We start from the raw sequence: 15260 nt of genomic DNA on the forward strand, positions 1-15260 counted from the left end.
CATTGTAGGTCTCTGATTTTCAGTTCATGTGCTCCATTTCACATTACCACAAACTTTTGTGCATCTTTTGGTTTCTAATGTACATTGTTGGTATTTGTATCTCCATTGTTGGCTTATGCTACTTTCTGATTTACCATTATCATGATATATTCTGAAATTTGGATTTTATATCTCTGAGGCTGGACCCTATTCTCATTCGTTGGTTGTTTTTACTAGATTCACTTTGGTTGGTCAATCCCCTGTTTTTTAAGTCTGTTTTCTTTATTGTACATTGATTTTTCTTTTTATTGGGTTTTATTGGCTTGATTGGATTGCCACATCCCCTATTATTATGATGGTTTATTGTATACTTATTAACATTAGTATTTACCTACTCTTTATTGGGTAGGTTTATTTCAAAATCATTGACTTAAAGGTCTATTTATGTCCATTGTATGTCTCTGATTTTCAGTTCATGTGCTTCATTTAATATTACCATGAACTTTTGTGTATGTTTTGATTTGTAATGCACATTGTTAGTATTTATATCTGCAATGTTGATCTCTGATTTTCAATTCATTTGCTTCATTGTACATTGCCTTGAATGAAATGACATTTTTTTGTTTCTGATTTCACATTATTGATTTTTGTATCTACGTTGTCGTTTTTTGATTTACCATTATTCATGATATATTCTGAAATTTGAATCTCAATGAATGAAATCTATATATCTGAGGTTGGACCCTATTCTCATTCAATTGGTTTTTATAAAATAAATTCACATTATTCGGTCAATACCCTATTTCTAAGCTTTTTTTTACATTGATTGATAATAGTATTTTAATACTGTTTATTCGGTTCATTGGATTGCCATATCCCCTATTTTTAGGATGATTAACATTAGTTGTTAGGTATTCTTTATTAGGTAGGTATATTTCAAACTCATTGACTTTATTTTCTTGTTATCAGATGGTTTTGTTAGCCTTTATTCGACATCAGTTGTGTTCTCTATGTATAGGTATCACTTCCCTTCAACTTTAAGGACCTCCCCATTCCATCTACTTCCTAGATTCAATTGGTATGTCATTTCCCTCTTCCTCCATTATTTCTTATCATGTGTCTTCATTCCTCCATTTATTGTTTTTAGTTTCGTATAATACTAATTTTTTTCCTTTATATCTTGTTTTAGGGTTGGACTTGTTAGAAAACAATCACTTCCATATTGTTTGCCCACTCTCTCTTGTTGAGGTTAAACTTTCTTTCTCCCTTTTGCTTTATGTAAATCTTTTGAAGGAATGTCACAAATTTTCATTTTTACTTGTGTTTTTACAGCTGCTAATCTTTACTTTTGAACCGACACTAAAGATCCGTTTTTTTTTAAACCAACATTATACATCCGATTTCACTTTTTCCAATCGACATTAAAGCCCGAATTTCTTCTAGTGTGGTAAGGCAATTTCTAGGCATTTCAACTCCGTTTTATTAGCAGTGTTACGATTACATGGAGTATTGTTGAAAAAACCTATGTCAATCACAAACTCATGTACGAATCAGAGATGGAAATGGTTTGAGGTACAATTCAACAATGTTAGTTTGGTGTGACATTTTTGTTAGGTATACGTGACTACATGAATATTCCATACTTTGTTTTATCACAAAATTGTCTGGATGTATTAGATGGTACGTACATCAAAGTAAATGTCAATGCCCTGATCACCCAAGGTATAGGACGAGGAAGAGCGAAATTGCAACAAATGTACTCGCTGTTTGTGATACAAATGGCGACTTTGTATTCGTCTTATCGGGATGGGAAGCTGATTCTCGAGTATATCACGACCTAACAAACTGAAGGTTCCGAAGGGTAACTAGTTACTCATGCTATCTCTTCCTACTCATCATTGTATTACTAAGATAAGGTTTGAAACGGTTGGACATTGAACAGGGTATTATTATCTATGTGATGCCAAGTACCCAAATGCAAAGGATTTCTTGACGTCATATAAAGACAAAAGATATCATCTCTTAGAGTGGCTTGGAGGAGGTAATACACCAGCAGCTCCACGAGAATTCTTTAACATAAAGCATTCTTCTGCATGGAATGTCATTGAGAGAGTGTTTGGGTTGTTAAAGAGTAGATGAGCAATCTTACAAGGAAAATCATACTACCCATATAAATCCAATGTTAAACCATCATGGCATGTTGCCTTTTGCATAATCTTATCACTAGGGAGATGAATAACAGTGAACTAGCTGAGGATTTGGATGAGGTTGACTCCAACTTTGCTTCAACTAAGAAGATATAAGATCAATTACATTAAGAGTTCAAATGAATGGACCCAGTGGAGGGATGAATTGGTAGAACAGATGTTTTCTGAATGGGAGTTACGTAATGATTAGTGCCTTATGCTTCTTCAATCAATTAGAAACGCTTAATTTTATTTGTCATGTGTTATGAAAATGACTTGATTTGGATTTCTCTTACTATCATTATATTTACTATATTTTGTACTTCAACTAGTTAATTATTTATAATTTGTAATGGTCTATAGTTTGATTGTATAAAACATGTACATGTATACACTAGAATGTCAAGTTCCTCTAAAGCTCCGAAGCACACTTGGACTAAAGAGGAAGAAGTGAAGTTGTCGAGTGCTTAGTGGGCTTGGTCACATCTGGTAGATGGAGGTCGAGTAATGGGACGTTTTCACCTAGTTGCTTGGCACAACTGCTATGTATGATGGTAGAAAAGTTGCCCGACCATAATATCCAAGGATCCCGACTATAAATTATCGAGCCAAATCCCTGGAAAAAAAAAATTACTAAGTGATCGCATAAATGAGAGGACCAGCTTGCAATGGATTCGGCTAGAATGAAAAATTTCAATGCATCACAGTAGAGTGAGAGACATTCGATGGATGGGTGGAGATGCAATTTTATCTAAATTATTTTTTGAATATTGGGAACCTAATCATAACATCCACTTTATTGTTCGTGCAGAGTCATTTTGCAGCAAAGGGGCATCTACACAAGTCATTCCCATACCATAATGATCTAGCATATGTCTTTGACAAGGATAGAGCTACGGGAGCACAGTCAAACCTATCCAAACATCAAGTCTAATGTGCCAAACCATATTAATGATAGTGTCCTTGTTGGTGAATTACAGGATCTGAACATCCCCACGATGTCTAGTCAAGGAATGGACATGTCACAGGATGAGATGCATGGAACACATATTAGTCGAAGTACTGAAGGTGAAAATTCTTCAAAAGGAAGTAAGAGGAAGCGAAGTGGATATCAATTTGAAATGGCGGAGATTAATAGTAATGCGATGGACTTTGCAAATGACCAGTTGAAGGCGATTGTAGAATGGTCGAAAGATAAGTTGCAACAAAGGTCGAACTGCGTTCGGAAGTCGTGAGCCAACTCGAAGGTATTTTTGAATTGCATAATCGACAGAGGGTGAAGCTTATGCAAATTATATTCCGCATTGTGCAAGTTTAGAGAGCTTCTTATCCGCTCCTACAACCCTAAAGTTCGACTATTGCAACCTCCTCCTTGAAGAGAATATTTGATCAACCTGTGTTCTCGATTGCTTTACGATAATGAAAAATGATTACTTTTTCAATTATGCATTTAAATTTGTAGTAGATATGGTATGTACTCTTGCTAGTCAATATCTTAATCATGCAATTATGAGTTAGTTATTTTGTTTCACATTTTTGTGTACCTCCAAAAAAAGAGAGCTCTATACATGAAACACATGAATTGCATCTTAATGTAATATAATTTTTCTTTTTCTTTTTCTTTTTTTCATCCATGTTAACCAAGTTACCTCTCAAAATGACAAAAATGTTTAGCTTTTGACATAAATTAAAATCCAATTAATTTTGTATAAATTGGTGGAACATATAGTTTAAATTATACTCTTTGACTTTAATGGTCAGTTATTAATAAATTTATTTAAACTTATGATCAAAGCCTTCATAACCTTCCAGTAAATGACGTCATTCCAACAAAACATCTTTACAAGAAAATACAGCTTTCCACCTTCTTCTATGAAGATGCATGTTTGTTGTTAGTGTGTTTTTTGTTTTTTTGTTTTCCCTAGTTCTTCCCTTCTAATTCTACTTTCACCTGGAACATCTCCAAAAGACAGCATTATTGCGCTTTCACCGATAATATCTTCAGAAAAGCATTTTCAATAAAGTTTACTTGTGTGTTTTTTTGCTTTTTGTTTACTTTTTTTTAAGTTCTTCTTTGTAAGTGCACTTTCCCCGGCATTCTCAATAAAAACTGTAAACCCTGTAAATGCTTTATTGTAGCTTTATTTTGATTGATATGTTCTTGTTTATTATTACTGGAATAGTGAGAATAGAGAGGAAAAAAGAAGAGGGAAGAAGGAGATACAGAGGGAGGATTTGAGAAAATGAGGAAATAATGAGATATGGATGGATGGGTTAGAAAATGGGGAGATATTATGTAACATCTATTTTAATCTTATTAATTTTAATACCAAACCATTTATCATTTTTTCCAATCTCATTGTTAATTCAATTATTATATTCATTTTCTTCCCATATATCAAGGTAAGTTTTTTTTTTTTTTTTTCTTCTCCTCCTCCAATAAATGTAATATTTTATATCCGTTTAGTAACCATTTTATTTTTTGTTTTTGTTTTTATTTTTGAAAATTAAGTCCATAGACACCCAAATTTTGAGAACTAAAAAAAAAGTTAGCTTTCAAAAGATTGTTCTTGTTTTTGGATTTTAGCTAAGAATTTAACTATTGTATTTAAAAAAGATGGAAATCATGGTAAAATAAACTTAATATTCAAAAACCAAATGGTTACTAAACGGAGCATTAGTTTTTTGTTTTTGTTTTTTAAAATTAAGTTTATTTCATTCCCATTTCTTATAATGATTTAGTACAATGGTTGAGAACTCTTAATCAAATTCCAAAAACAAAAACAACCTTTTGAAAACTACTATTTTAGTTCTCAAAATTTGGATTGGTTTTTTAAACTACCAGTGAAAAGTAAATAACAAATGAAGAAATTTGGGAGTGGAAATAGTGTCTATAAGCTTAATTTTTAAAAAACAAAAATAAAAAATAAAATAGTTATCAAATGAAGTCTTAACTTTCTAAAAAAGTACGTGGTTATTTAGTTGTATAAATTAATAAAAGGAGAATGTTGAAGAGATATAAGGAAGAGAGCTGATTGAAGTATGAGAAAAACGTAAGAATCAAGAAGGGTAAGAGATATAAAGGAAGATTTGAGAATATAATCTCCTAAATCTAATTTTTAAAATATGATAGTGATTCAATTATATTATACTCATTATCCCTTCATTTCTAAAGAATATTTGTTTGAAAAGCTTATAGTATAATAAAAACTGGGTTTATGGAAATTAAAACAGTATTCATTACAAAATAATAATAATGATGATAATTTCTAAAAGCAAAAAATTACAATATAAATTATAAAAATAGAATTTCGTACAACCTGTGAAGAAAAAAAATTTACTGCATTTCTTCGTTAAATAATTTATAAATTAAAAGGAATATATTTTACAATTTTAAATATAATGCATAATTTTTTTTTTTTTATGAAAACAAGGTTCAAATATTATTTACATAAATAANTTTAAAAAAAAAAAAAAAACTAAATACTTTTTCCTGTAGTTTATGTTTTTTTCCTTGAACATTAACTTTCAAACCATCAAACAGGGCTATGGAGGGAAATACATCCTATTTTTCCTTCAAATTTTTATAAATTTTTTTTTTCTTAAGGTTACTACCAAGATAATTTACTGAAAAAAATTGAAAAAAAAATCATCCTTTCATGAGAATGACTTTGACATTTGATAGATACTCGGGGTGTTTCTATTAATGTCAAATTAATCGGGGTGTTTTTATTAACGTCAAATTAATATGAAAGATGAGTATTAAATATTATGAACTAATATTTCAAATTTGATTTAAAAACGCTTTCTTAATTAAGATTTTTATTTCATATATGATCAATTGAGTTGGTATAGTAGTTGGAGATGTCGATGGAATTTGTAAGTCAAGACAATCATCATCAGAGTTGTCATCGAAGGTAGTCGTCTGAATTGACTACGCAAAAGTGGTTGTCTGTAGGTTGTCTTCGTCCAAGGTGGTTGCAAGAGTGAATGTACTAATAGATTACCTTTTAACTTTCACTACCACATACGACATACGGCAAAAACCAATTAAACGTCATCATTCTTTCTTGAGTGAAAAAACAGAAAATGAGGTTGATATTGAAATCACTGCAAAAGCTTGAAGGTTTTTCCCCTTTTAATAATAAGAAATAAGAAAACCATACAAAGGGGGAGATGAGATATCCCCACATGACCAAAGGGTTAAAAAAAGATGCCTAATTGGTCATGATATGTGTACAACGTTATAATTACAAAAGAAATAATTGAAGTACCTCAAAACTAACCTTCAAGGATCAATATTTGGAGGTGACAATAATCTATGACGGAAAAGTTTGGCTAGTGATCGCCGTTCACAGTCCTTATCAAAGAAAAAGAGAGGGAAAACAGTAAATTTATCTAATTACTTAAAAAGTTAAATAAAAAAAAAGATATCTCTATACTTTGTCATTTCTTTCAAATGTACCTTTGTACTTTCAAAATAGAACATTCACTAAAGTTGAAAATACATGTAAAAGTTCTTTAAAATTTCAGACGGAAAATAGGACCTAGAATATGGCAGTGACAATGACATAGAATAGAAATTTAGATCACCACACCATTCTAAGTCACGACCAAACCGTTTCAAGTCCCACTTTCTATCTAATATTTTAAAGGATTTTTACTTCAGTGGAAGTTTCAAAATGCTTGCAAAAGTTTAAGAGTAATTTTGTAACTTCGGAAAGAATAAGGGTGCTAAACCGTCGCATCTAAAACATATTTTAGAGAAAGGTAAATTACCTTGAACATGTTTAAGTTGAATGGTGTGTCTTGGTTTGTTCTCCTGAGTTTCAAGTAAGTGTATGCAAAGCTCAACTGATCACGTGAGGTAAAGCGGTCAACTTCATTGAACCAAAGACATGAAAATAAATTCGACATTGGCGTATGTGCCCGGACGATGAAGGAACCTTCCGGAACAACTGCATTGTAATGGAGACGAAAACCAATGCATCAACTATAAAAGATACGAAAGTAAATGAAGAACTCAACAGTAAAATGCATGGAACACTCACAACTAGGAAGACTGCTCTTGACATCAGAGGGGTCAAACTTCACAAGGCCATCAGACTGATAAAAAGCAAACTGTTCGTCAATGGCAGTGTGATTGTACTTATTCAGACGTTTATTTTGCTGTACTTCCTCCCAGACACAATGGCGGTCGTAATGGTTTGAAATGGCATACTCCGACTTTTTTCGCCACAGAAAATATTCAATAATTAGCATTGGATCTATCTGAAGACGCATTTTGCTGTCTAGCCATATTGAATACCTTTTGGAAACGCATGGAAGAGTAAGAAAGGTAAATAAACATATACATACAGGGAATCATTGTGCCTTGCATCATGTACCTAATGGAAGATGCGAGGATTACCTAGCAGAAGGGAAAAGGCGATGTGACAAAAATTTAGGCACCTTTCCGGTTCTGCGCATATCTTCGTAGGGTAAATTCCTCACAACAACTATCTTCCACAGTCCAATGCATCCCTTATCATCAGGAATATTTCCCTCAGCTGCCAATTTTGATAGTGTTTGCTCATCCACAAACATGACAAAACAAACATTCTTCTTGGAATACTCACTGATCTGTGGCAAAGAAAAACGGCAATCCCTGTTATAATCCTTGGTAACAGATAATTAAGATGGAAAAATGAAAACATTGTGCTACACTCCTGTATACATTTCATGTGTAATGATAAAACATGTTTCAGCATGGTGTTCAGACATAAGGCTAGCAACTCCACGTTTAACATGAGAAAATAATGTGCTTTTACAGGATTAGAAAAATACAACGCGTTGATCTAGTCGCCATCGGAGCCACAAAGGACTATCTAAATTGATCCTTTTCTTCTCTGCTGCACATCTGTATTCTGCTTTATAGAGATCTTGGCTTTATGGTTTTTTGTTTGGTCAGGGGAGAAAGAGTGACGGAAACCAAGCTTATTCAGTAAAGGAAAAAGCAAGCAAAGTAGTCCGTCTATGCGATGATCCTGTACGATGTTCTAGATTGCATACATTGGAATGGAACTTATTGGAAAAGGTAAGACAGGATAACAAAACTCCATTTGAAGATCAGAAGAATTCTTTCCGGATTATCCCATTGGTGTAGGATGCTTTCAAGTTATTGCCTATAACTTTGTAGGAAATGGCATTATAGACTAGAATATAAATGAGGAGTGTAATATAGAGAGAATAATCATCTTATTTGAAATTGGTAGTCATAAGGCCACAACCTGGCCAACTAACCAGAAAACTGTCAAAAGATTACTCAGTTTAGTCAAAGGGTAATTAAAAAGTAACCCATTGTAAAGTAAAGAACAAGAAAGAGAACTTAATAGAAACTTAAAGAAAGTATAAGATCTTCCAAAGAGCCAAAAACATGAGAGTCATGCCATATCAAACTTGAACTGTACTGAAAAAGGAAATAGAATATAGAGATGTACGAAAATGCATGGAAGAAGGAGACCAAGTGATTAGAAGATACAAAATAGAAAAAGGAGTGTGTGCATACAGATTTTATGAAGCGCAATACAAAGCTCATCACTTGATCGTAGATTTGAAGTTGACGGGTTTTTGGTAGAAGACATTTGTCTAGAGGTTGTTGTTATTGCCTAAAGGAAATTTATGCACAATGTTTCCCAAGTCCACTCATTTTGATTGCATCACACGTTGCTAATGTTTAATCAAGAAAGCAACTAGTTTAATCGCGGTGCTTTTGCATATCTAACTGAACAACTTTTATTGTTGCCCTTCGTGTAAAACCTTATACTGTACTTGGAAGCTCCTATAACAAGCCTAGATACATTTCAATAATGATAGTAACCCAACGACTGAAATTTTCAATAATGATAGTAACCTGACGACTGAAATTCCCTTGCAGTATTTGTTCTGAAGGATTTTCAGCCTGGGAATTGACTTTTATTTAAAATAATAAGATCTTATGTTGAGTCTGTATTAGGCAATCTGTGAAGTAGAGAAGCATACCATGAAGACTAGAACTAAACCACTGTTACGACACAATAACTTCAGAAAAAGCAGAAAGGAACATACAGCAAATGAAATTTTAGCTTAGACCAAGGCAACGTATACATGACTAAAGATAATCTACTTAGGGAACATAAATATACAAATAATCTGAAAATAAGGTATATATTATCTAAGGAGTATGAGTAATAGGAAAAACAAATATGATATTCAGGAATTGTAAAAAGGGAAAGTACAGCAAATGAATTTTCACGCATTTGAAGTGACATTTGCATCTTATCCTTAAAAAACCACGCACATACATTAAATGGAAAAAACCATCAGATGTACATTGTCCAATGAGTATCTATAATCACATCATTTTGTCAGAAAGAAGTCATCAAGTCTTATAAACATCTCAGGGAAAGGATTTAACAAAGGACAATAAACTTACCTGTTTGCTAGTAGGCCGCCTCAGAAAATCAGAGCTCCCAAAAATGCAGGAGGAAACAGCAACCTTGCATGTTTTCATGTATGCATCGTCCTTTTCATCTAAATCAAATCCCGTACTTGGGTATCCTGGTGGTCCTTTAATAAAACCACAATGAAGTTTTTGATTTGTTGCATAAAAGGATTTCTCCCTTTCCTCGAGGGTTTGATGTCCTCCAAATCTAGGCGTATATAAATAAGTTTCAGATGGTTTTTCCTCATGCTCTATGAACTCTAAGGAGAACTTAGTAACATTCATGAAACCCTCGGGCTCCACAAGGTAAGCAACTGACTCGGCAAACTCAACATCACAAGGGAAATCTGAAAATTGTTGTGATGAAAATATAAATGAATTAAATCTAGAGCTATGTATTAAAGATCTAATGTTAAAATACCATTTTGGTCTCTAAATTAGTCTCAACTCTTAATTTATGGTTAACTTTTATAAAACAATTTTAGTCATTTTATGCATACATAAGAATATACATATTTAATGCATTAAGTCAAGGTTAAGCATTTCCTCTTTCAAGAAGTCTTTTGTTTGTCTTCATCCAATAGCTGAAATCTTCTCACTAATTTTATGGAAGGGTACTTGTCATTCATTCAAAAACCTTCGTATCCTTTGTCTATTTTTGGTTTATTTTCTTGTTTTCCCCTCTTTAAGATTAATCGTATAAAAGAATACATTGGCCACTTTTCATTATATCAATGAAAAGATTTGTTTCCTTTTTAAAAAAAGATATGCATATTTAACGAATCAAAGCAACAAAATGAATTGGAAAGTTCTTCTATAGTTTGGTTGGTTTTTCTTCTTAGGGAGGGGGTTCCCTCTTCTCCCTTGCCTTTAGGCTGTATTTTTTGGATCTTCTGTGCGTAATATATTCTTGTTTCTTATCACCAAAAAAAAAAGAAGGAAAGCCGATGCTCATCGCCACCCGAAATCTCTTGTAGTTGTTGACCTTGTTATGGTACATTTGAGGAAAACCAGACTTCCTTCACGTCAACACAACAAACTCACAAACAAGAAAATCAGGTCATTTCTTATTCTGGAAAAGATTGGACACAATGCCTACAAAATTGATTTGCCACCATTTTATGCATTAGTTGAATTTTATGTCTCAAATCTATTTGATTATCAAGCCCCGTATGCTTCTCTTTAGCTGAATGAACTCACGGGTCAAGTTTTCTTTTGAAGGAAAGGAACTGATGTAGAGAATCTTGGCATTCTTGACCTTTCTTGCCCATCTTGCCATCTTGTTAAAGTCTTTCTTTCTTTCTTATTAATATTTGGTTGGATAGTGTAAGTGTTACTCTTTTATTTCTTTACCTATTCAGCCAGTTGTAATTCCCTTTTTCTAACTCAATTACAGCCAGTCCTATAAATATGACAGCAGCTGTACTTATGGGGTACTGAATAAAATCATTGAGGTATTTCAGTCACGTGTGTGCATCAATACAAGCCAAGAATACTTACGTTGCTTGCGACGATGCTTGCTAGTTGGTGGTCTCTGGTCTCTGGATACCAAATGTTCTCCTTGTACTTCTGACACTGACATGCTATCTCCAGTTTTATCTATGAAATGAGAATTTTATCTTGACAGTGAAAGTTATATTTCTAATCCCACCAAAATTATAAAAAGTGATTAGATTCAATTCTAAAATAAACCAAAAGAAGAGATGAACATACATCATTGTTTAAAATCATTTATTGAAAAGAAAAGAAAAAAAGAAGAAGAAGAAGAAGAAGAAAAAGAAAGAAATTGATGTAGACAAGGGAGAGAGTTTACTGTACAATGCTTCTTAATGAGGAAAACAACCATTTAAATAGGTTGGACAATTAGTTACCTTACAACAGAAGGTTAGTTGGCAACTAATTCAAATAAAACTTAAAAACCCAACCACTAAAAGATAAAGGCTGCAAAACATAAAATCTAAGTCGGACAAACAGCTGGTTGTGGTTAAAAGTAACAAACCACCCAAAAACAAGATGTCAAAACCATGAAATACAAGAAAGCCAAGATCTATCAAGAAAAATACAAGATCTCCAAAATTCATTGAGATTGATAGCTGAATTCTTTCTCTTTCCTCCTTTTTGTCTCTCTTTCATTGAGAGATGCTATATAGTGTATTTTCTTTTGAAATAAATTGAATTTTCTTTGAGAAATATGAATGTACAAGGTCATACAAAAATACATATGCTTATACTTGTAGGAAATTATCACTGACTTCTGACTTCATTGTAATTTTTTATGTTTCAGTTTAAGGTTCCCATGAATAGATTATATATACAGTATCAAAGAGATAAAATTCCTCAAAGTCTTTTGGCTTTGTTTAACGGTTTTCATTCTAAGTGAGGCCTGGATTTGGACACTGGAGTTTGGGTCACCACATTAGCATGAAAACTAGTACGTACAACCCATAACAGGAAGAGAGGCAGCCATGGATCAATCTTTCTACAATTTCTAGCTGCCAAATTCATCACAGACAGAGTTCATTCAGTATCACAAGCTTCTGCCTCCGTTCTCTCACATTTGGCACATGAAGGCATGTGAGAGGCCAAAGTATTTTTTCACTGACTTGTCCTCATACTCTTTAAGTGTTTAATTCAGTCAAAATCAATGGAGAAGAGGAACCATTTTGAAAGAGGGATAGGGTTTCAAATTTCTAGTTTTATCCATATCTGATTTTTGTGGTTTGAGCCTCTATTTGACTCTAGTTTTGTGCATTCATATCAAATCTTTTATGTTCTACGCACCATTTGATATTATGCCTAAGAAAAAGCCAGTCATGACATCTGATGTGGTTCTAGTGATGTCCATAGTCACGAAACATAAGTTAAAACGATTGAATTATTATAACTGGAGGAAGACAGTTAAATAACTCTACTCAGTTAGCAATGACATGGATAAAGAAATAGGGACAGCCCTCTTTAACTAATTTGCTACTGTAGCACCAGAGAGAGAGAGAGAGGGACTTATTTCCAACTACATTCTATAACTGTATAATCGTGCTGATTCTATAATACATAAGCAGAAAGAAAGGAATGAAACTTTACCATAAAAGTTCATTTTCAAGCCAAAGACCGCCAAATACAACAAGAAGGAAGTTGTAAGCGTTAAAAACAAACATGAGAATCTTTTTCTGGTAGTTCGACCAAGCCTTCTTCCTCGACGGACAGCCCTACTTCCATATTCCGCTTTGCCGAAGGATTTAAAAAATCCAGAAACAATGGCTCTTCTTTCGGGTAACTGCTCATTATTGTTCCCAAACAGACCCATCATAACAATGCCACCAAATCTCGGTTCATACCTGGTTTGGGGGAAAATGGAGTTGATCAACATCAAAAAACATAACTTTCCAGAAAAATTCAAGAACTTCATCCAATCATTGTATAATACTTCATCTTTCAACAAGTTGTATTTCGATAGAAAATTAACCGAAAATTTCCGAGCAATACCCATTTCAATTTGAATGAAACCACAAAGCTAGTAAGCCTAAAGAAAATCCTGAAGCAAAAGTGATAAAATGAAATGCTAAAACAATGGAAATCACTAAAATACAATTCATACACTACGTACATGCTGCAAAACATGGAGGGCGAAAATGAGAAGTACCCGTAAAGCAAAGTTCACCATATGGAGCGCATTCTTAAAATGCAAATGCAAATGGTAATTACAATGAGGCATCTCTAATTCAGATTGAAAGCATCACTGTACAGATCTTCAAAGCATTTTTGGGAAACCAAACGAAGAAGCTGATCCGAAGCATTTACCTGGTCGGTGATCATCAAGTATTTAATCTATAAAGTTTGAAATACCGAAATTGAGAAAAATAGAACGGGGTGGAGGATGTGAGCGACGGGCCGAAGGGTTTATTTCTCTCCTTTTTTTTTTTCTTTTTCTTTCTAATAATATAAAATTATAATATAAACAAATATGGAAAAAGGATATGAAGGAGAAATGGTCAGAAATGGTCAGAAATGTTACATTAAAGTCCAAAACTAGTCTCCTTTTTGGAACCAGTTTGAATAGTTTTTCTAGATTGATTACACCAAGATTCTACTAATATTTATGATATTATGTAATCTTTCAAATCCCCATTATCTTTATCAAATTAAAATCTTAGGTAATTTTTTAAATCGTTACCAAAAATATATCAAAATTTTATGTAACTTTTCAAATCTTTAATTCAATTTATATTTTCAAATAAATTTACCAATTGTCGAATGAATTTCAGTAGATGGATCTCAAGTGATTGTATTTTGATTTCTAAATTTTTGGGAAATATTAAATTTTACAAAAGAAAATAATATTAATAAGATATGAAAAATATATAAAATCTCGATATTAATCTAGAGTAAATTAACACCGATATTCTATATATTTGAATTTTCTTGGTGAATTATCGAGTTGCTTAAAACCGAGATTCATATATTTGGGTTCTCTTGGTGAATTCTGGAGCATATTAACACCGAAGTTCTATATATTTCTCCCATCTTATTTATTTTTATTTATATTTTACAAAAGTTGATTTTTTTTCAAATTTCAAAAAAGAAATTCAATATAATTGATGAAGCAGAAATTGCGTTCAAGATTTGAAACATTGCATAAATATTTGATATAATATTTGGTAAAGATAACATAGAAATTTTGTTTAATTCAATCTTGTGGTCAATGTCGTCCAAGATGAATACAAAAACTATTCTAACTAATTTTTATAAAGGATACTAGTTTTGAAAAGTGAAATTTTGAAGATGTTATTTCCGACAATTTTCCCAATACGAAGGGTATTGTTTTTTTTTTTAAATAACACTAGAGTTTATTTATAAACACAATTGTATTCTTATGATTGTATCCTTTTGCAATAATTTTGATTTTATTGATTTGAATTTCAATAAATTAGTTTCAAACAAATTAAGATTTAAAATTTATTTTCATCTCTTAAAATCTAACTGGTTAATATAAATTGTATTATCGATTTTAAAAGTAAATTAGTTTCTAAAATATATAATTTTTTACGTAAATTTATAAAATGTTGATTTCAAAGATTTTTTTAAAGAGATTTCAATTATAAATTTTGATTGCGACAAATTTGTGAATAATATAATATTTAAAAAGAAAAACTTTCTTTTTATTTCACTTTGAAAAATCATTAAAATAAATACTTGGTGATTTCTATAAAGTTTAAAATATTTATATCTCAATATATGATGATATTTTTTAAGTCAAAACCTTTATGAAAAGGGACCCTTGCGAAATAGCAATTAGACTAGTATTTTGTGGATATAATACAATACAAAATAATTCATAAATATAGAAAAATTCAGATTTAGCTCTCAAGTCTATTAGTGATAGATCATATTATTCTATGAGTGGTAAAGTTTATCACGGATAGATTTTTCTGTTTTTGCAAATTATTTTAAAATGTTGCTATATATTTAATTATTAACCTAAAAAATGCTACCCATTTTCAATTACCCTTTTAAAAATTAGAGGAAAAAATACTTTTGATCCATGAATTTTGATTTAAAAGTTCTAGACCATTAAATTTAAACCTAAAATACTACATATAGATAATGTGGCAAAACGACTAAGAAAAATGTATTTT

At 31.9% G+C, this 15260-nt stretch overlaps 1 protein-coding gene across 5 annotated transcripts; it reads right to left on the bottom strand.

The window, feature by feature from the left end:
- Positions 1-2968: 2968 nt before the first annotated feature.
- On the bottom strand, positions 2969-13559 carry LOC120086852. Of its 5 annotated transcripts, XM_039043668.1 has the most exons (9): positions 13232-13552; positions 12709-12962; positions 11128-11226; positions 9619-9974; positions 7576-7787; positions 7217-7473; positions 6945-7123; positions 6452-6525; positions 2969-3574 (listed from the first exon to the last, which is right to left on the bottom strand). In XM_039043668.1, exons 1-8 carry the CDS (start codon positions 13243-13245, stop codon positions 6454-6456), a joined length of 1443 nt encoding a protein of 480 aa, XP_038899596.1. In that variant the 5' UTR covers positions 13246-13552; the 3' UTR covers positions 2969-3574; positions 6452-6453. The 5 variants fall into 5 exon arrangements, with proteins under 5 accessions (XP_038899596.1, XP_038899598.1, XP_038899595.1 ...); XM_039043670.1 differs by lacking the exon at positions 2969-3574 and having other exon boundaries at positions 6241-6525; positions 13426-13559; XM_039043667.1 differs by lacking the exon at positions 2969-3574 and having other exon boundaries at positions 6241-6525; positions 13232-13551.
- Positions 13560-15260: the final 1701 nt, after the last annotated feature.

Source organism: Benincasa hispida, chromosome 9, assembly GCF_009727055.1.
Source record: "Benincasa hispida cultivar B227 chromosome 9, ASM972705v1, whole genome shotgun sequence".
Lineage (NCBI taxonomy): Eukaryota > Viridiplantae > Streptophyta > Magnoliopsida > Cucurbitales > Cucurbitaceae > Benincasa > Benincasa hispida.